Source organism: Halyomorpha halys, unplaced genomic scaffold, assembly GCF_000696795.3.
Source record: "Halyomorpha halys isolate HHAL.00 unplaced genomic scaffold, Hhal_1.1 Scaffold98.1, whole genome shotgun sequence".
In the NCBI taxonomy this organism is placed as follows: Eukaryota; Metazoa; Arthropoda; class Insecta; order Hemiptera; family Pentatomidae; genus Halyomorpha; species Halyomorpha halys.
The window spans coordinates 2,005,204-2,028,859 of record NW_027107309.1 but is presented as its reverse complement, the minus strand read 5'-3'; the positions used below and the strand labels follow the sequence as shown (position 1 = coordinate 2,028,859).

At 29.0% G+C, this 23,656-nt stretch overlaps 1 protein-coding gene across 1 annotated transcript in view; it reads right to left on the bottom strand.

Moving 5' to 3' along the window:
* The window catches only part of LOC106677406 (uncharacterized), a 55,442-nt gene extending 32,927 nt beyond the window's left edge, over positions 1-22,515 (bottom strand). Inside the window, exon 1 of the mRNA XM_014415331.3 lies at positions 22,417-22,515. Coding sequence (XP_014270817.1) covers positions 22,417-22,468 — 52 coding nt within the window. The 5' untranslated portion in view covers positions 22,469-22,515. The remainder of the gene's footprint in view (positions 1-22,416) is intronic.
* Positions 22,516-23,656: the final 1,141 nt, after the last annotated feature.

The following is a 23,656-nucleotide window of genomic DNA, read 5'->3' as shown; positions in this document are numbered from 1 at the left end:
CATCTTCACACACGGTCAATCAATAATCTTCCAGTATTTTTTTTATGATATGACATTAATATCTCTTCGGCGATTACATCACTTTCGCTTTCCGTTTAGTTATTAATTAAGTTAATCAGCTAAGAGATCCTCCATTTGCTTAAGCCTGTGGTTCACAGAAAAATAGGAATGAATCACATTAAGTCAACAAATACTCATAAATATTAATGTGATAATCAAATAGGCTTTATTTATTTTACTGGGAATTCGACCTTCAATGGAAAAATAATATGTCTATTTTTGTAACAAAGAAAAACAACCGATGACTCACTGTAGCTTAGTCGGAAACTTATTTTCTGTCGACAAACTCGATGATAAAGCAATAGGAACAAGCTCTGAAAGGTGAAACCGATAAATTAGATGATTGGCTCACATTACTAACCTCTGAAAGAGGTCAGATAGACGAGAAGCGCATTCAAGCAATTCGGTATTAATGCGAGGGAAAGATGGATGGAGTGTGGTCAGTAATAGTGAACACAAAGGAGTAAAACTTATTTCATTGGAGTCGACGTTTCGGCCTAAATTTCATAACTTCATCAGGACTAAAAACATGAAACGAGATAACAACCGTAAGATTGCAGGAAAAAAAATTAAAACAAAGAAACAGTATGACAAAAAATTAAGAAGATAAGAAATGATACTGGAAAATAAAAATAGTATTATAAAGACAAGAATCTATAGAAGAAAAAAACATTAAAAATTATAGAGAAATAATTAAAAATCAAACAGTGCTCTATGTAAATAATGAAATAAACAAACTGAGAATTTTGTGAATGAAATATTTTCATATTTCTCATTATATAATGAGATTATCACCAAGTATAAACACACCTATTGCTTCCTTACCATTACTTTTATGTTAATTTCAATGTTTTCATTTTTTGTATAAAGCACTGTTTAATTTTAATTATTTTTCTCATATTTAATAAAAATTAAATTACCTTTTTTTTAAAGCGAAACTTCTTTACCGACGTTCAACAAATCAAGAAATAGATTTACATGGGAGTAAATTGATTCCCTGACGCGAGGTAAGGCTTGATGCGTTTTGCATTTATTAAAATATCCCGAAAAATTAACGTCGTAGCTGCATAGCGTTATTGAGGGAAATATTCAACATTTCATCCTCTTTACAATGAGCTATAATTCAGAATTCTATCTTGACTCTACACCGAGATAGAGAGGCGAAAAGTGGAAAAGATAGCATCAGAAATGAAATGATAAACCAGTTTTTGATTGAACATTTGAATCAAAATATCTTGAAAACTAAAAATTTGAGTTGCATACTGCAGGTAGAGGAAATGTACAGTATACAATTCAAAATCCTATCTTGATGCTACACGGAGTCAGAGAAACGATAAATTTTGCATTCGAAATATTTAAACCATTAATAAATTTTCAACAAGATAATTAACTTGTAAGAATGATATATTCACCATTGGAAAATGCTATTAAAGGTGGTATAACAATTGACGTAGTATTTGCAAGACATATTGAAAATATTAATTTAAATTTAAACATTTATTTTTTTAAATAATGTAAACATTTACTATTAATATGAATGATGATGTAAACCATAATTTAACGAATGGATATTATAATTAAATTATACATTATTTAATAATTATACATTATTTAATAATTATAGCTAAATAAAAAAAAATGTTGTTGTATTATTGAAAAATAAAGCCATTTTAACAAATTTTTAATATATTATTTCATTTTCAGACACTTGTATAGTGTCGGTCAATCCCAAAAATGATTTTATCAGTTTTAAAACTTTTTTTTTAATTCTTACATTTGCAACATTTTTTAAGATATGTTTTTTTTTCATTTAGTTTCTTATCATCTTAATTTCTATTTAAACTGTTTCTATGTTTTAATTTTTTTTTTCATATTATCTTATGGTTATTATTTCGTTTTTTATTTTATTCCTGAAATTTGAAATAGGCCAATATATCGGAACAAATAAAATGAGTTTTATTTATTTGTGTTTACTATTACTGACCGAAAACCCGACCATGTTTTCCTTACATTGAATCTGCCGTCAGCAATAAACACTTCAATAGGAATTAATGTCAGCGTTTATTTGATTCAGGACAAATACAGGAGGGATTCAGAACTTTTCAGAGGGATTTGGAACATTGAATGATCAACAATTGTCAGATTAATTAATTCCTATTACTTGATTATCACTTGCATAATATCATACAATTTGACTATGTGAAGTATATCTAACTAACAAAAAAAAAAATCTGTACTATTGCATTTGTGAGTCAGAATTTTCCAAGGTTTTCTCCTAGAATTCCCTTGTACCATTTATTAAGGCATAATGGCATAAATAGAGAGGCATCCATAGATCCGAGGAAAATAGAGACTTATAAAGAATTAAAACTGTCATGATCCAATTGAGCAAAATCATTCTCCACTCTCAGTTTGGAGGACCTGAAAATTTTGAGTAAAACAACCACTGGGGAATGTTTTACCGCAATTTTCGTAGTTTGCAATTGTTAGGTTCTCAAGTTTTTCAACATTTTGGGTTTTCAAATTATTGGTAGGGTGGATGACATCTTTAATCCTTTATATATATTTTTTTTTTTCATATCACCTATAATCTGTATCATTTATGATATTTCCGTAGAACTAAATAAGTCCTTTGACTCATTATTTGTTCATCTGTTTTCTGTTGAAGGTTGTGATCGATATAAGTTTATTTATTTATTTTTTCAACGCATCATAAATCATAATCAAACCGAAGGCAGGTGTGAAAATATTTGCAAAGGTGTTGATAAATGATAAAGACGCCAATCATCTTGTCTTCTGGAAAATGCGAATTAGGTTTGGTGAATCGGGGAACATCATTAATTTATGGATCGCTATGGGATGTTTGCTGAAAGCTGTGGGATGAGGATGGATAGGATGTGGGTAGCGGTCTCTAAATAGCGGCTTTATCTATTGTCCTCATCCTCCATCCGGCGAGTGCTGGTGCCGGCCGTGAAATGGCGGGTTAGGCCCGGATGTTCAAGTCACGCTATGGGCTACACATCGGCGAAGAGGAGGGAAGGAGAAGTTAGGGATGTAGTGAATAAAAGTGAATAAATTAGTTAATTAGGCGAGTTGAAAAACCCAATAAGTCGATTTTTTGAGGGAGATTTAAAATTTGGTCGATTTCCATTCTGTTCAGCTAGACAGGTATTCCGGTAACTTAACAACATGATTCTGGCGCATTTTTGCTGTTTTATAGTGAAGGCAGGATATCGTTTAGTCGAGAAACCCGTTCCGACTCCAGGTATTCTAACAGGGCCGCGGAGACCTTTAGTGTAACTCGGAGTTCCAATTGAAAATGTGTCAATTTTTTTGTTAGTTTAAGGTCTCCAACGCTCACATCTATAAATTAAACGATCAGGTAGTATAAGTAATTTACAAGGATTGTATAATGCAAACTATATATGCTAAAATAAAACCAAATTCTTCTCCTCCCTCCCAAAAAAAAATTAATTTAGACACCATATAATTTAGTTTCAAATGAATAAAATATTTTAATTTTTTTTTTTTTTTATTTTATTTTTTTTAACCAGCGGAATGGCCCCTCCCCGTTCCAATAATCCACTAGCGTAAGCCAACCAAGTCACAACCTTCATTGGACCCCTCACCTAACCTTATAATGCCAAAAGGCAATCCAAGGTATCATTAACACCCAGATATACATATAGCATACCTCCTATATGTACGTACCAAATATTCAATAACATCATTACAGGAGGGTATGAAAAAAAAAAAAAAAATGAAAGATTTTCAATATTATTGAATACTTAGTTGCTTTTGTTGACCTGTATTATAAAATGATTAAAAAATAAATAAATAAAATAAAGAAGAAACAATAGATTTTTTAAGTTTTTTCTCTTAACCTTGTTTTTATTTTATAGTTAAGAATTTCAACATCTATAACTATAAACTAAACGATCTAATTGTAAGGGGTATCTTTTTCATGGGTTGTATAATCCAGACAGTACACTTCATAATAAAACAAAATTCTAATATAATAAATTCAGAAAACAGATAAAAAATATTAGAAAAAATCATGAGAAATAATTGCATAAATACAGTCTATTTTAAAATTCTGTCCAATATCCTCAGATGAGTATTAATGAAATATCATAATAAGGTTTCGCAAATCACCTCTTTAATAGTAAACTTGGGGATGAGGAAACTAATGCATGGCCGAAATTCTAATTCTGGACATGAACGGAACTACGGATATAAGAAAAGATTTTCCTGAGGCGCCAGTATGTCGGGAGGGGAAATGGATTTTCCTTTAGGCCGAAAAGGGTGTGTACGAACCATTATAGGCGCCACTAGTCTACCCTCCCCCGACGGGAATTTTGTGAGGACATCAAAAAGGGAATTAAGTGAGGTTCAGCTTAACTATTAAGGCCAAGGCGGCCGCTTCAGGATGACAAAATACATTTTTTTTTTTCTGAAAGTAGAGCACTTCCTGAAAATACTGAGACCCGTCAGATGACTATCTCAACACTAGAAGTCGTTCAAATAACCTTTATTAAGTAGGCTTTGTAAATTTTATGTGTTGATGTTTCCCTTGCAAAATAGTGGGATCAAACTTTAATATTTAGAAATTTATGAGAAATATGTTGTTATTCAAAAGAAAGGGTCGATGTAGCTATAAGTACTATCGGTACCAATTTATCGTTATTCAAATGAGATTTATTTCTTGAAACTCATAAAGCAAATCTAAAAAACTTGTATCCTCTAAAAATCTTTATATATATATTTTCAGCATTTTTTGTCGTTGTTATTAAAGGTCTCCAACGCCCACATCTATAAATTAAACGATCAGGTTGTATAAGTCTTTTGCAAGGATTGTATAATCCGAACTAGATATACTAGAATAAAATAAAAAATAAATAAATAAAATAATAAATTCCGAAACATAATAATTTAGTTTCAAAAAAATGAAAGATTTTCAATATTATTTAGTTAGGTGTAGTTGATTTTAATTGACCTATATTATACAAAAAAAAGAAACAATAGGACTCTCAACTTTTTCTCTTACTCTTGTCTTTTATTTTACAGTTAAAATTTCCAACACCTATACCTATAAATGATCAAATTTTAAGGGATATCTTTTTTTCAAGGGTTGTATATGTCAAGTTGTCTCTACGTGGGACCGCCACAGAAATAAAAGTCTACCAATCAGGCAGGATTCGAACAGGAGCCGCTGCAGATCCGAGGTGTAAAGACCTATCCCCCAACTCCCTTACATACAGACGGCTTTACCTTTCATATTCTACCCATCTTTCAAATGGAACTTAAACTTAACTTCTATGTTATGCAGGATGGCAATACTTTTCCTTGTCCTCTTCACCGCTGCCATAACAACCAAGGAAACACGACTGACTTAATTATCAAATTCGTTCATATTTTGTACATATCCATTGTTTATTACTTTGATAATAATTATAATTATAATGAGCACCTGAGTAAGGCGCAAGGCTCCAGGTACTAGAGCTCGAATCCGGTTGGGCAGAAAATTGTTTTCTGTTACACTGTAGCCGTGAGTCAACCCCTCCTGGATCCACCCAGTCTCCTAAATTGGGTAAAAATCCATCGGTCGAGCGTGATTCCGACCAAATCACTTCCTTGCACAGCCGTTGGTCCAGTAACAGTACTTCCTTAAAAAGTGGATCCCTGACCCTTCATGGGTTGTAGCGGTACAGATTTTACTTTTTTATAATTATAATGAAAGATTTTTTAAAAATAAAATGAGAGGTATTTATAAATTTCATTTAAGAGTTCTATTAGACTATTTCAATTAAGATAGGACCTAGTTAATACTAGAGACCACTTGAAATAAATAGTTTGATAAAAATCGTTATATTTTCTGATAAAATAAAAAGAAAGTGTAATATCTATGAAGTGACTTTTTCAAAACGAATTTAGGAATTTTCAAAGAACAAAATTTTCGACAGAAATGATTAATTTTGTAATTATAATTAATTATTTTGTTTTTAATTGAATAGAAATTTGTTGTAACGAGTTACAAGAATATATCTACCGTACAGAGTTTTTCTCCAATAAAATTAGATAATGCTTTAAATAAATGAACTGCGGGAACAATTGACTTGTAATATATAAATAAAAAGCCTATTTGGAGAAATTTATGTTTTTCCCCACAACTTTTTAAATCTTAATATATAGAAAGAATTCAAATTAATCACGCCAGGGTTTCTTTTGGGTAGTGTAAATTATTTTTTTATATATATACACTTTACATTAAATTCCTCCATACACCTTTAATATCTCTCTTTGATGGATGTCACCTTTGAATTAGAAGTCAAAGACACTTAATTAAAAATTGAAGAAAAAAAACAGACAAAATATTAATTATCTATGAACATAATGATGCAATGAATTTTAGAGTTATATACTTTGGATGCTGTCGAAAGACAAGGGTATATATGTCTTTGCCCTAAGAAGATTAATTTACTTGTTCCCTAATTTACAAAATTTATGTATTCCCTAATTACACGCAGCAGGTTGGAACAACAACTAAATCAACAGTTGAAAAGTTTAACGATGAACAAAGATGGGACAAATTAGTGCTCCGCTAAAGACGAAGGTCAAACGAAATGTCAACTAAAGGTTCGGACAACAAACTCATTTTTTTTCCTCGTAATTAAGTCACCTCTTTGAAGAGACAGAATAATACAGACTAGCTTTGTCGAAACGGATGTTATGCAACGAATGGACAAAAGACTTCCACAGAATATTATTTATATTTGACAGGCAATGCGCCAAAGGTTGGTGAAAAATACAAGTATATTTTCATAAATATCTGAAGTGATTTGCTTATTGGTTTGTATTGTGAACACCCAGTTTATTTTAAAACTTTTTCTAGGTCAGTAAAAAAAAAAAAATGAGGGACTGCGTGCTGTTATGCAATCAAGTTTGACCTAATTAAGCACAGTCCGACATTAACCTTTATGACCTTGGCATTCAATATTTTTAATGAGAGATGTTTAAATGCATGTTTCGCAACATACCATCCGTTTTCGTATAAATAATGCATTATATTGAATGTATAATCTTTATTTAAATATATATATTTATTGTGGACAAAGATTCGACCATTCCCTTTTATTTATATATATGTGTGTATATATATAATAAACTTTTGAATTACTGGACCGCTTTACTTGGTTTTTTTTTTCAAAATGTTCCCTTCACCATGGGAAGGTTTACATTTGTTGCTCAGAAAGTTTACTTTCTTTTCACAGTTACTATACACCAGTCAATCCGCCTCTTTCCGAAAAAAAAAATATATATCACTGATTCCATTAAGCTATATTATATTTACAAAAAAGTATTAAAACATAATGTGGCTTGGGGTAAAGTAGGTCAACAAATTATTTTTTAGGAAAAAGGATATTCGTTTTTAGTGTCATATGTAACTGCTTAATACCATTTTTCAAAGAAAATAAAAGTTGGAAATTTTTTCACTTTGATTTATTCCAAGCATTTCTTCTTTGTTCAACCTGTGACTATTGTTCATATAACCGTTCATAACTCCTCTGCATTTTATTCAACCTCTACGCTAAGCTGAATTTTATTCCACTCTTTTAATCCACATAAACAAAAATTAGATTTAATGATTATTAGTTCCCTTATAAATATTAATTTCAAATTATGAAGAACTCTTCAAACCTTTTATTTTATATTGTTCCAAGTTGTTTAATTAGATCTGTTTTGCTGTTGGAATTTCACCACACTTTAAGATTATAAGTCGGTTTGACCAATAGTACAAGTTCCATTTTCGTTGCTTATTGCATGTATTGGTTTAATTTATTTTACTAAATCATAATAATGAAGTATACGAAAATGTATAATTTTAAGTAAATAATAATAATTTAAAACTATTTTTTTTTATTACCCTTATCTGGTCATTTCTGACAAACGGAGGGGTTATCCTGAGTTGACCAACCTATTCTAACCATGGTGTGGGGTCAAGCTTTTAATTACATGGGTCCGCTACGAATTGAAAAAAGTTCACCCCCAGGCCACTTTAGAACCGGCGCCGTCCGCAGTTCTTAGGCTGCTAAGGCTAATTCTCAGCCTTAACCACCTGAGATATAGGCGACCCTATAACAAACTATCAATAGTGTTCATTAAATCCATGTAGATCCCCTAATTACTAGGAGTGGGGTACTAATTACTACGGCTACTAATTTCAAGTAACAATTGCGAACCATTGCCGGGTCGGCTAGTTAGATATAAAATGTAATAAATGTAGTATCCGCCAAAAACTGACGGGATTTCTCACCATCCGTATAATATAACGAAATAACGGTTACAATCACAGTTATTTTAATAGATCAAACTTTAAATAGTTCATGGTGCATTTAACGATGTAATTAACCGGAACAGACGTCTAAATGTCTGTATCAGACAAATTAATTATGCAACTATTATGAAATTAATAATAATGTCGATAAAGCTATAAGGTTTTTCGCTGCAATAGACAACGGAACCCATTTGTCAAGCTGTCACCAGTTTTTTTTCCCGAAGAGTTCTGTCAATTAGGTCACCAACTATAAACTACCCAGGGACTAATCCTTCACATTTAAATTAATTTCTGGCCTTTCGAGGTCCTGGAATATATTTTTATGTTAAAATAAGCTCAGTTGAGTTGATATTTAATATAATTGAAATTAAATAAATGAAGTTTGAAGTTTGCATATTTAGGTAAGTTTATTTATCGCTGTATCTCAACCTGCTGATAAAATTTCTTAGTTAAAGTTACTTACCTTTCTCATTAAAAAAAGTAGTTGATCTCAACTTTTTTTTTAATCATTTAATAATGAATCAGGAACAGCGGATTGTCCCGAACCGTGTTTAGCACTGTTCTAGCTACCACCAGCTACGATCGTTCTCAGTTCTGCAACCTTTAAGTATATTTATACTCCTTGAATTTTTTTTTATAATCTAATTTATTTATTGGAATATATAAATTCATTTACTTATGCATTCTTTGATTTTACACACATTCTTTAAAATGTTAAAATTTTGTAATTTGATATCTCAAAAAAATTTTGATTATTTATTGTTTTGGATTATTTCACGTTATCTAAATCACGCTGGGTTTTGAAATGTTATTGATGTATCTAGTGAGGTTAAAAAAAACATTTGATACCAACAACAAAAGTACATTGTATTATTTTTGTTGTGTAGTTTTATTATCTCGCACCTAGGTTTTTTTTTTCACTATACGCTTTTAATGTGCTTAACTGCTTCGAACTGTTAATAGTTTAGAATGGTATTTATTATTTCCCTAACAATTTTATTTTTTATTTATTTGTTTGATTTCTTTACTAGTGAGTGGTGGTGGTTAATGCGGTTAATAACAATAACAATTAATAACAATACGGTTAGAATATAAAGTGGAATCAAATCATAAAACTAGTTCTTATTAAGTAATTTCTAGTAATCACGACTAATTTGGGAGATTATTGTTGGATAGCTTTGAGAATATAGTTAATATCCACTATCTCTAGTAGTTGTATTTCTATGCTGAATCAATACGCTTTTAGACAAATAAATTAACGTAAATAACAACAAAAGTGTGTATAATTTCAAATCAATGGTGATTGTTACATGTACGGTTGCCTCAGCATTTGATTCCACTTTATTTTCTAATCAGTGCATTTACTTAATTAATTAGTGATTACCATCTTCACAGCTTAAAAAATAAACAAGAAAATAAGTAAAGGGCACAACTGCAAATAAAAACAAAAAAAAAACGTTCTGAATTATATTTCCACTAGTGACCCACTTTAGAAATATTTTCGGTGGAAAATTACTAGCCATGAGGTAGCAAAACTAGAACAAAAATAATAAGGTTCTCGTATTATTGTAGGTACCTAATGTTTTTTTGACCTCCTAACCTCAATATCTCTTCATAACTACCTTCTGCAAGTTGGGGGTTCGGTTGGAACTCTGATGAAATAAAGCAGGGGAAAAAGTTTATTAAAAAACAACAAAGTTGTTCTGCCCAACTTCATTGGGCTGCTAGCCACACAGCATTCCTATTTTAATCTAATCAGACAATATTTTTGATCTAACGATAAATAGTCCTAACGAGTAAACAATAATAATTATAAACAGTAATAATACATAACAATAGAATATGACGTTCTTTAAAAATTCATTACGTGAGATTTCACTTAATTACTTTGACTGCCACGATCACATTATTTTTATAAACATTAGTTCATATCTCAACGAAATGTTTCATAGATTTCGAAAATAGTCAAAAAGTTGAGAATTCATCAGTAAAATTAACGAAATTTTGATTTGTATGTGAAAAAAAGTGGTTTTCTCGAAAAAACTTTAAAAAATCATCTGAAAAATAATTGAGATGAGAAGGTGAAATTGGAGGCACACAACTACATTTTTTGTAAAATAATCCCCCATTAATTATTGACATTCCCTCCTGAAACATCATTTATAAGACACGAACAAATGCAAAATTAACCTCAAATAATTTATGATTAATGCTTATTACTGTTTTAATATTTTCACTCAAAAGTGATGATAAACCTTAGCTTCACGACACTTTAGATACAGTATCATGCTAGTTCAACAAAACCCAAATCTGCCAACAAACAAATATCACGATAACAATGCTGTGCTTCAGGAAACTAAACGAACTTAAAAGATTTATTGATGACGTAAATTTGGAATATTATTATACAGAAGAATTATTTCTTATATTTAGTACAAAAATGTATATTAATGAATGTAAAATACTATAAAATAATGTGGGTAACGTTAGAGAGCAACGGAGCATATCCAATGAGAAGGTTGTTCAGATTGGCTAAGGCATCCTGATGCAATCCCTACGACACTAGTGAAATTAGGCCCCTTATTAAGAAACATACTCTTCAATTAGTTAAGAGCTAAATTTCTAAGAGTGAATGTTCAAATGAAATACTGAGTGAATACTCAACTTTTATTATGCAGTTAAAATAATAATAGTAATAAAAGCCTAGTCAGTCGCCTTTCTCGAGCAATAAAAAATATTGCCTCCCTTATAGAGAACGATTTTAGAATGTCAAAATTAATAATATTTTTTGAGATAATAATTAATAATTCTTAATAATAAAAATAAATTATCCACATTGACTTCTTAAAAAAAAATGATTGTTCTGCTAAATACAGATTTAATGTATGATTGAATTTGGACTGAATTTTGACGGATTTGATAATTTTAGGAAAACATTGGACCATTTTCAAATATCTCCAACACACGAATGAAAATTGCAGTTAACTGATTTTTGAAGACATGGGTTGATGAAGGTGTTATGCGATATTTTAAGGAAAGTAGAAATTTTTAGTTGGAAAAATATTTGGATTGCTCCTTTATACATATTATGTTTTATGTATTTGGTAGTTTTCAGAAGTCGAAAATTGATTCTTTTAGTTTAACACAGAAATAAAAAAACATAAAATAAAATTTTTCTTAGATTCATATGTTTGCAACATAGTAACTTCCACCTCTCGTGGCTTCAATTAACAGTTATTTTCTTCTGTTACTGCATTGTTTATTTATTTTATTATAGAATTCTTTTGTCTAGATTTTTTTTTTTTTTTAAATACAATAAATTCTGCCAAAAAACAAACAATAAAAAGACTAAAAATTAAGAATTATTACAATACTTAGAGTAAAAATATCAATATTTTTTAATACATTTTCATTAAGAACGTTAATGATTTGCATATGATTGCTTCATTAAATCCGATGAGTACTACTGTATTGATTTAAGTTATTAAAAAATAAAAATACAATTTGTTGAGACATTATTTATTCTTTATGACACTAAATTTAAAAAATAAAAGTTAAATGAGACCAATTTTAATGTCATATTTCATAAGTTTATGTTTATCTATGACGAGTTATTAGGATGAATTTTCTAGGCGATACACACAAAAAAAATTGAAAATAGTTTATTTAATAATAGCCGGTGAAGAGCCAATCTAAAATATGATTTTAGATTTGAAATTAATTTTCATTATAATACCAGACGAATAATAAAAATATAAAACCAGTAAATGTCACTCATGATATACTTAATCATATAATGGATTATTACATCCAAATCTCTATCCGAAAGAGTTACCATCAAAACCATTTGCATTTCAAATGCTTCTGACCCTTAAAAAGAAATTTTAAAATATCGTTGGAAAACGTTCAATAGATTACGATAATGGTGGGTCATTAAAAATAAAATCATGCTTGAGTTAACTTTAGAAGGAAGCACAATGGAGGCTTCCCGGAAATGTGTTTTTTTTTAGAACGAACCTTAGAAAGAAGATTAAGCTCTACTTATAAGCCCTCACTTTGTTTCATACGAAGGTAGAAATAAACGCACAAGCATGCTTGAGGACCGAGTGACGAACTTTTGACCACTTTTTTTTTTACTCAGGGTACTTTAAAAAACTTACAGATTTGTTTAAAATCTTGCATATACTTGTTTAGCCGATCGGTATTCCTTTGAAGCATAAGTATTTAGCTTATTAAAAATAATGTTGACACAATGGATCGAAATTATTACATTATAGTAATATTGATACGAAAACGGAATGATTTGACCTACAAAAGAACACAGCGTTGATGCAGCTTTGCCCCTACGTGACATAAATATTACAAAGGTGTTACAATTCTCGATTTATTATTAATTATTTGACCATTTATTAGAAGATGACACTTACGAGCCCGCTCTTATGCCGCAGATCTTATTTCTGTTCACCCTCAAGGTGACTGAACAAAAAAATATAATTTGGACTGGTCTATCAGAAATTTAAAAATCTTTGTGTGATTGCGCAAAAATGGTTTAATTACATCATTATCCGGAATCACGTCGTTAATTATCTTTTTCGGCACTGGAGGTGACGTAAGATTGCCCAAAACAACCTTGGAACCAATTCTGCAACACCTAGAATTGTTCACTAAAGTATTCTATAATTAGATCTATTTTTTTCCCTCTTCCTCTGTTGAATTATTTTTTTCTTTTAATTTTTATTAACCCATTATTTTTGGGCAGCACCACTGGATTAATAGGTTTTTTCTTATCTTGCAACTACGAATTAATGAATGTTCGTTTATTAAAAGGGACAAATAATTGTTGCTGACGAAATTTAAGTATTTATTTTTTTTTACCTATATTTATAAAATATTCAGAGATTGTTTTATTAAATGTGCAGGTATTTGCGAGCCCTCATTTTATGTCGGAAATTCAGCCCAGTTGTTAAAAATAATAATAAAAAAAATATATAAATGCAAACTAGAATTCTGTTTATACATCAATTTTCTACCCCGGGAAAGATTCGATTTATAAACATATAAATATTTAGTGATTTTCTTATTTTAATCTTTCCAAAATTTTTGTTTATTTTTAAAAATATTTACACTACGAACCGATGTTTTGGAGTTCTCCTCCCTCTTTAGGGTACTTCTACAAATTTGACAAACAATTATACAACAATAATATAATAATAAGTCTAGTTCGTCATTTAAAAAAAAAAAATTTTTTTTGAAAACTTTTTTGTATTGTATAAATATTTTATTAATATTTAAATAATAACTTTTAAATAGGTTTTATTGTTATATTACAGTTGTATTGTTTTTCAAATTCGTAGAAGTACCCTAAAGACGGAGGAGGGCTCCGGAATATCGGTTTGAAGTGTAAATATTTTTAAAAATAAAGAAAAATTTTGGAAAAGACACATTATTTACATGATGTAAAATAAAAATATCCTCTTTTAAAGTTATAGGTGAAACTAAGACTTTCACCATTTGTTTAAGTCTGAAAGTTATGTATTTTTTTTTTTTTTTTTTATGTAGGACTTATGAATATACTAGTTCCTTTAAAAGTTTTAGGTCTGAAAATGACATAATTTTTCTTTTTTTGGGGGGGGCGGGCTTCAAATAATAATTAAATTTTTTTTAAATATTATTATTTTTGTTTAAATAAATAATTTAATTTTTATCCAAAGGTCCGACGTTTAGCCCAATTCGGCGATCCTCGGGGATCTATCACAAAACAGCTTTTATTACATCTATGATCCTCAACAATTCAAAATACTAAACAATATTATTTATAATTTATCTTACCTTAGTACAATTTTTGAACTAAATGATTTAAAAACAGAACTTCATGTTTAACACAGGCTATTCTGCCCAGGTCAAATCAACAATTTCTATGAAACATTAAAACATTAGGTAAAACATATTTTTTTGTTAATATAAGCATGAGCATATCCTACATTATGTCTAATTATCTAATTAGTCAATTTTCACATTAAAAAAAAAAATTCATTTATCAAAGTCACTTATTTGTTAAAAATTTATCATAACAATGCTTGTAACCTTCCCTCCACTCAGGTTAAGCATTAAAATTATTTATTATAACTATATTTTTGTAAATTTTCCTCTTTATTGCATTAGTAAAATTCCCATCAAGGCTAATTATTACTATCCACATTTAATTTATCCCATATTTTTCATTAATTAATTTTACTTAATATCTCTGCATAGTGTTGGTTCAAATTTCTTGTATCTGTTTTGCAATTCAACGTATAATTAGTATTTTCAGATATGTAAATGGATTCAAGTTTGGTAATAAGCATTGTTACCACCCTAGGATGTATGGGCATGTTAAGATAAATTATAAATAATATTGTTAAGTATTTTGAATTGTTGAGGATCATAGATGTAATAAAAGCTGTTTTGTGATAGATAAATAAAATTATTATGATTTTTTTTGTTAAAATAGGACGATTTTTTTTAACGGAGTATTTTAAATTTGAAATATCTCAGAATGACGGTTTAAAAATTCAAAATTTTCAGAAAATATTATTTTATTTCAAATGTATCAACGGTAACGTAAAAAATAAATAAATAAAAAATTTATCTAATTCCTTGTTTTATAATAATAAATGAATTTTTTCAGCATCCTTTACAGTTTCAATTAGTTGATTTAATATGAAATTAGCCAGAGAGGAGATTAATCGTTCATTCAATTATTGGTAAAAACAATAATGATTTTTATTTATTTTTTAAAAATAAAAGATAAACAAAACAAAACAACATAATTATTAATCAGCATCAATTATGCCGTTCTGTTAATTACCTGATCCGAACTATTTAAAAGCCAACCTTGAGCCGATTCCGAAAAATTGTGAAACTGACTTCAACGTAGGTACCGTTGATGAAATTTGACTAATAAGTAGATGAACGCCTCCGAAGCCATTGTAATATAAACTCCAAGTATTTTGTCCTTATCTCCTTTATTTATACTATTAAATAGATAGCATTTGGTATTGCTTTTTAATGTACTATAATATAGATTATGAAAGGACATCAAATTGTCACATAGATTCTGATGGAATGTATAATGGAACAAACAAGCATTTGTAATATTGGATGTGGATATGAACTTTGTAATGATTATAAAAGACCACAAATTAACGAAATGATTAGTTCATAGCAACATATAGACAATAAAGTTGTATCAATATGCTAAAAAAGAAAAAATATATATATATATATATATTCTTACATAACAATGAAATAATAAATAATAAGAATAAGAATGAAAAATAAAAATAATCACAGAAATAAAGAATTTGAAAACAATCAGTTTTTTTATTTTATTTTTTATTGATGAGATACAATTGTAAAAGGAATTGCTACATAAGGCCTTACAGGATTAGAAAGTATTTTTATGTTCCATGGAAAATGTGTCTAGTCAACTTACTGTTAACACTAATAATGGGTAGTAAAAAAAAAAAAAAGATAATGAATAAGTGGTTACATATTACACATTTTCATTAGTGGAAAAATTGTTGAGAAAAACCTTTCATTTAATTATTCCTACATTCTGGTAGTTTGCCAAGTTGGCAATAGTTTTCATAACCGCAAGTCACAGATTAATAAGATACATGACGATAAGGAAAACTAAAAGGAAAATTATATACAGTGGTAGGAAATATTCATGTTCACAAAGAATAAAAAAAAAATTTTCTGAGAAACGTTTAGTCATAAAAATAAGGAAATAAGGAAAGTGATATAGTTCCACCGCGTGGGCTCCTACCTTGAGCTCAGTCAGCAAGCAGTTTCGTCTGAGTTTGTTTGTAATGTGTTGGAATATTTTTTGCATAACTAATATAATATATTTTAAATAATAATGAAGTGATTTTTATTTTAATAATTATGTTTAAAAAAAAATTAAATCTGTAGCGCTATAATCCATAAAGGGTGAGGGGTGCAGTACTTTGTCCTGAAGAGTTTCCTAAATATGGAATACTTCAAACACAAAAAAAAAAAAAAAAGTTTTGTCAGATGTGCCACAATTCAAAGTAAGAATGAGTTTATTAACAATATAAAATAATTACAAAAATTAATAATACACAAATATTAGTGTAATAATTCTAGACCCAAGAGGGCTCCCAAACCCATAGGGCTGACACAGCTGCAGTGAAACAGAAAAAGAATAATCTTCCACAGCCGGCTTCGAATCCGAGTCCCTGGAGTTGGCAGAACATTGCCTTACCACTGAGCTACCCTATCCCATTTTTATAATTATTTAATAATATTAATTTGATTTTTAATAATGTAGTGATGAGTTCAAAGTTTGATCGCAGTTTCAATAACGTCCTGAACTTATTAATTCTCAATTTCAATGAATAATTCCGAAACCAGAAACCTACTTGGCTCTAGTATCCAAAGAACTATGGGACAATAAAGTTCTGTTTTAAAACATTTACTTTATTTTAATTTTTATTGAGATCTAGAGCGTTTTAATCAACTGGTAAAGGATAATTTATTATTCATTTCCTCAAAAATGAGTACAACGCTAAATTCAAGTCAATCACACAATCTTTTCATCCGAGCCAAAAAAATAAATTTTTAAAACACTATGGTATGATAGTAAGAAACATCAACATCAAAAATCTTCTATATAATTTACTCTTGTTCGTAATATCCCAAAATCAGCCGTCACCAAAATGGAACTCTGACGAATCGCATAACCAGGCTCGGAAGGAGGTCAGTAATGGACCTCACCTTGATGCTGAGACCGGTACCGCAGCCGAAACCTTGAACCTCTCACTAGCCCCAACAATATTAGCCAATTCTTAGTCAGTACAGCGAGGTTACACTTCTAGAACAGGATGGCAAGTAATCTTTCAACATATCTTTAACAGGTGCTATTCACGAAATCGCTGTATCCAAGCTACCATTTTTGTTGTGGGCAAAGCGAGTACATTTTCTTGTGGCTAGTCCCTTGTATGTATGATTTTACTTTTTCCACTATAGTTAATTAAGAAAATATATTCAAGTTTAATTTACCATCCATTTAATTCTTATTGATTAATTATCAGTGACGCGGTGAGACGGCTGCGCTGGAAAACCCCTCATAGTACAAGAGCCGGGAAGAAAAAAAGGCAGTTATCTCACCCCAATTACTTCAATGAAAACTATGTATAATTACTAGTCAAAATTGATGAGTCTGCCAAGTATAAGTAGGGGGAATAAAAAATGGCGGCTGTTTCAAAATCTTAAAAAAAAACATTAATTTTTCATTCGGAGCTCTATATCTTAAAAACTACCAACAACACTAGAAAATCTAAGAGAACATTATTTAAAGAACAGTAAATTTCCTGAAATTTTAGCCCTAAAAGAGCTATTTACGTTCAATTGTTCTCGAGATATGACTTTTTAAAAAGCAAAATTTCTTAAAAATCTACTGAAAGATTAGTAGTTAGTTAATTTGTTTTAAAATTCTCATTCTCAGGAACTATGTGACGACAGATGTCTATTAGCACTCAAATTAAAGCTAGTTTAATGGACTATAAATAAGTTTATGACCTTTACCTTCGTAGGAATAGTAGTTTTCATGATATTTGCTAAAATAAATTGATTTATAGTTGTTGGGACAATAAGTTTGATTTATGAAAAACTTCATTTCAGAAACCATTGGACGTACAGACGTCTGCCAGCACTCAAATTAAAGGTAGTTAAATTTACTACAAAATAGTTGATTATGTCTATGTGTGTAGGAGTAGTAGTTTTTATGATATTTGACAAAATAAACTCACAAAATGTTAATTTCTAGTTGTTCGTATAAAATGTTGGATATTTGAAAAAATATATCTCTAGATCCATAAGACGCACATATGTCTGGCAACACTCAAAATAAAGGAAATTTAACTTTCTATAAAGTAGTTTATGACACTTATCTTCCCAAAGGTAGTAGTTTTTATGATATTCACATATGAATATGAATTTGGCAAATGAAAATTTGTCCGAACAACTATAAATCAATTTATTTTAGCAAAATTCATGTAAACTATTACTCCTACGAAGATAAACATGATAAACTACTTTATAGCTCATTAAACTAGCTTTAATTTTAGTGCTAATAGACATCTGTACGTCAAATTGTTTTTGAGATATAAATTTTTCAAAATAAATTCACTAACTACTGATCTGTTAGTACGTCCCATACAACATTTTTATGAAATGTTGCTTTTTAAAAAGCTATATCTCGAAAACTATAAAACTTAAATAACTCTATTAGGGCTCATATTTTAGCAAATTCACTCTCCTTTAAATGACGTTCTCTTAGGTTTTCTTGTGTTGTTCCTACTTTTTAAGATACAGTGCTCCGAATGAAAAATTATTTTTTTAACGCTTTGAAACAGCCGCCATTTTTTATTCCCCCTACCTATACTTGGCAGACTCATCAATTGTGACTATTAATTATACATAGTTTTCATTAAAGTAATCAAAAATTGGGGTCAGATAACTGCCTTATTTCTCCTCTTGGGCTCTTGTACTATTATGCGTGGGGAACACAATGGGCTCGGGGATCCTCAGGTTGAGAGTGTAAATGTGATTCATGCTTTAATTGTATTATTATTGTACTTACGATTAAAAGTTTATTTATAAAATTAATTTATTTAAAAAAAATACACATAGATTTTAGAACAAATGGTTAATTCGTGAATTAAGAATACTAGATTAATTATTTCCAATAAAAAATTGAGAATAAAAAAGTTCATTTACAAAATTTTTAAATCGGAAATTTAACCACAAATTCTTTATATGTAGATATATCTATCTAAAATATATCTTTATCCTTATTTAATACTTAAACGTATTTTATACACACTACTGTTATTATTTTTGTGGTATGTTTGTTTTTTGCTTTACTCAGCATAAAGGCCGAATTCATATACTCAACTAAACTTTACACTCAACTTATTTAGAAACAAAACCTACACTTTGGTAAGCGAAATTTGCTATTTAATTGCGAGTGGAGTATGTTTTATGCTATTATTTTCAGTAGCAGACAAAAACAGAATAAGATAAAACATTGTGATATATAACTTGCCCATGTAAACAGACACGTAAATTATTATTTTTATTAACTTCAGTTCCGTATATGAATTTGATTTTAAGTTTAGCTTCCATAAATTTTTTAATAACCAAACTCAAGGATTTTTTATTTATGTTATTTTTTTAATTTTAAATGCCAATAAAAGTATTGTCATCACATAATATTTAGTTTATTACTTTCAATTTTACTAAATTTTATAATAATTATTTGTATGTATTTATCAATATAAATTCATACATAGCAGAGTAATATCAGAGTACTTAAATATATAAATATTGTAACATATTTCAGTTGACATTAATTGTTATAATGACAATAAATCCATTTACAACAAAAAGATAAGCTTTGACAGCACTCAATTGCGTTCAATCTGCGCGCTGAGGTCAGCAATAATTGCCAGTGTTCTACCTAATGTCAACAATTTCAGCAGCTGTGGGAATGTTTCAGAAACATTTTTTGTCAAACTATCTTCGCGAGTGTTTTTTTCTTTTTTAAAATACTAAATCAAATATTCATTTTATATAATATTTGACATTTTCTTTTTATATTGTTGTTGATAAAACAAGAATTATAAAGTCTCAGAGATCTTTAAAGCACACATTGCATATCACGTAGATAACATTTAAAGGTGACAGTAGAGACATAATATGAGTTTTTTTAAATCATAAAGCTGAATATTCAATCGGATGTTTAGGGGAAAACATTTCTTTCTATTTATAACTTTATTTGAGAAGATGGTTGGGGGGTGCGGTCAAAATATATATAAGTTTAAACAAAGATAAGGTTAAATGACTTATTTAACTCTGCCAACGTTTCGGATAGAATTTTCAATTTTCATCAGGGCTAAGAACAAAGAACAAGACAACATCCAATGAATACAAAAATTAAAATAACATTTTCCACTTCTTTCGTTATTTTATTATTTTCATTCTGTACAACTATTTACTTTATGTCATCCTGTTTAGACGTTGGCACAATAAAATAAGTTATTTCAACTTATTTATGTTATATTTTGACCGCACCCCCCAATCACCTTCTCATGTAAATTATCCACAGTCGACTATCTCTCATCATAATAGCTTTATTTCTTTTATCCTTTTATCTTACCCCATTTTCAGGATCACCTTTCAGAGATGAAAAAAACAAAAAAAAAAAAACAGTTTATACATTCATTTTTTGAGTAAATGTTGGTACTGAAGATAAATAATCCTGAATATTATTTAAAATTAATATTAGAAAATTATATCACGTTTTATCTTCATAAGGGTCATATAAATTTCAACGTGGATTTTTCTTGGAAAACAAACACCCTTAGAACTTCACAAATATTTTATTGGACAAGATTTCGGGCCTCATATTTGCATATTCAAATCAATTCTAAGTATTAGACTGCTGATCTGATTGCCAATCAAACTATGAATTTTGGTCATTCATTCATTCACCTCTATAGTATTCGATATCTATTACATTATAGTTCCCTAACAGGGCCCTGTTTCATAATAAAGTACAAACTAATACTATTAGTCTTGTGCAGTTATCTTAATTCAATTAAAGAGATTGTACAATAGTAACTTGTTCTTTAGTATTTTTTTAATTCTTGTAATATCACTAATAGTCATCCCTATCATAAAAAAATAAGTATTAGTGTTATTAACACATTAGTTTCTACACTTGTACTATCAACTAATACTATTAGCTTTCATTATGAAACAGGGCCCTGGATAGATTACTACGGAAATGAGGATTATAATTCATAATTTAATGAAAAGAATTTGATTGACAGTCAGATCAGCAGTCTAATACTAAGGATTGAACTTTAAAACAGACAATGTGAGGTTGGAGACGTAATACGATTCATAAATAAATATCAATACTTTTCTGGAATAGTTGCATATTTGACACGCGGTTATTTTCTTAACTGGACGAACTCAGTAGCCAACAGACTTTTCTGCAGAGATTAGAGTTATTAAGATAAAATAATTTGTGTCCAAGCCAAGTTTCAAAATTCAACGTTTCGGCCATACTCAAAGACAAACTTAAATATGAATTTACACCTCACATACAATAATTTAAATACTTTTTAGCAGGCTGTTCTGCCCAGATCACTAATTCCAGTCAAATTACCGTATTTTGTCACTTTTCCATTAAATTTAAATCTTAATTACAGACTAACATAATACTATTATTACTTTCGTATCACACAGTAATTATTTCAATATCTAATGATGACTTAATTAACAGTTCTATTAATTAAAAGGTAATTATACTGAAGTTTTTAAATTACTGAATGTAAGGCATACATTTATATTTAAGATTATCTTTGAGTTTGGCCGAACTGGCCGAAACGTTCAACTTTTAAAGAAATAATGAAGAGTATTTTGAGACTCAACTTGAGTACAAACTATTTTATTTTAGCAATAAAAGACAGGCGCAAAAAACTGAAAAGATTTTATATAAAGTAATTACAGTTGGTACAAATTAATTAATTTACGATGAAATTTATGGAATACATCAAACACAAAAAACCAAAAATTGTTGTCATTTTTTTGGCTATTATTCAAGCAAAGCTGTCAAATGAACTTTATTTTTTTTTTTTCTGACATTGCTACATGGAAGTTATGCTAGTTGGACTTGGTTCAAATGAAACAGGTATATTTTTTTCTTTTATAAAAATAATTTATTGGCAAAGTGTGAAGTTAAGACACTTCATGCAATGACTCATTTGCAAGCAGACAAACAATAGGAAAAATTTATGAAATAAATAAACATAGAGTTGCTGACTGAAAGTATTTCTAAACATTGTGTCACATAGATGTGGTCAAGTAGCATAATTTATGCTATGGTACATGTATATCATTTCTGTATATTATGAGAGTGTATTATAAATATGTTCTTTATATACCTGTGGAAGAAGCTACCAACAGGAGAGTGACGAAGAGGGAAGAGGAGAACATCGTGTTAACTGTGAAGAGGTCTGTAGTGTACTGGCCGTATACTGAAAGGGGGGCAAGGGGGTAAGGAAACCCCACTACCTTCGGGAACTAGCGCCATCTAGCAACGAAACTATCAATTTTCGAAATTACATTTTGTTATTCTATATCAATTAATATTAGAACAAAAAATATCGAATTTAATTAAATAAATTTTCATTATCTGATTTAACTAAATTAATTGTTCTAATTGTACATGGCCTTTAACAGACCAGCTGTTGGAGTCCAACCGATATAATAATGCATAATTTAGTGCTCTTTATTTATTATTATTATTTTTTTACAACTTTTTCACAAGGATCCACCGTTTAGGATTAACAGGCGAAAAAACGAATGAAAGACCTAATATTTATAATTCGTTACTCAAAATAATCTAAAATATAAATATAAATGATATATAAAAATCAATATTTATTTGTTCATACTTTAAAAAAATTAGTAACAAAATTAAGGATTTCTGGCGCGAAGCTCAGAAAGTATAAATTTTATTATATGGCAATCGATTCGTCTCTTTCCGAAAAATAAAAAAAGATATCCTATTAAATGATTTTTTTAATACACTAAAAATAAAAAAAAAATAATGGTTATAAAAAAATAGTAACAATATTAAGCATTTTCAGCGCTTAGCTCAGGAAGAATATTTTTTCATGGTTATTATATTCCAATATTTTTTTCATTTTTCATATTTGGATAATTTTATTTGTGTGGTAATAATAATAAAAAAATATTTAATTTAGGAAATTATTTGCATTGTATTGTATAAAATACAGCCTATAAAACATTTACCCATATTATTAAAAAGGAAGTTAAAATTTAGTCAGGTTCCCTTTGACTTTTGTTTATATTTTCATTATAACTTGAAAGCTGAGTGTTTGTTATTTTAATCCTTATTATCATTTAGACTTAATGCCCATATAAGGGCAAAATAATGGTTTTAAACGAAGAAGAAGTTTTTAGACGTTTTATTTTATACCTCCGGTATATATATTTCGTGGGTCTGGAAGATAATCCAATTATAAAAATATATTTTGGCGATGTTCGCTACTTGTTTACATAGTCATGCACTAGAATGAAAAAAATAGTTTTTTAGAACAAATAATTATAAAACTGCATGTACATAGTATAATTTAAAATTAATAACTATTACAATAA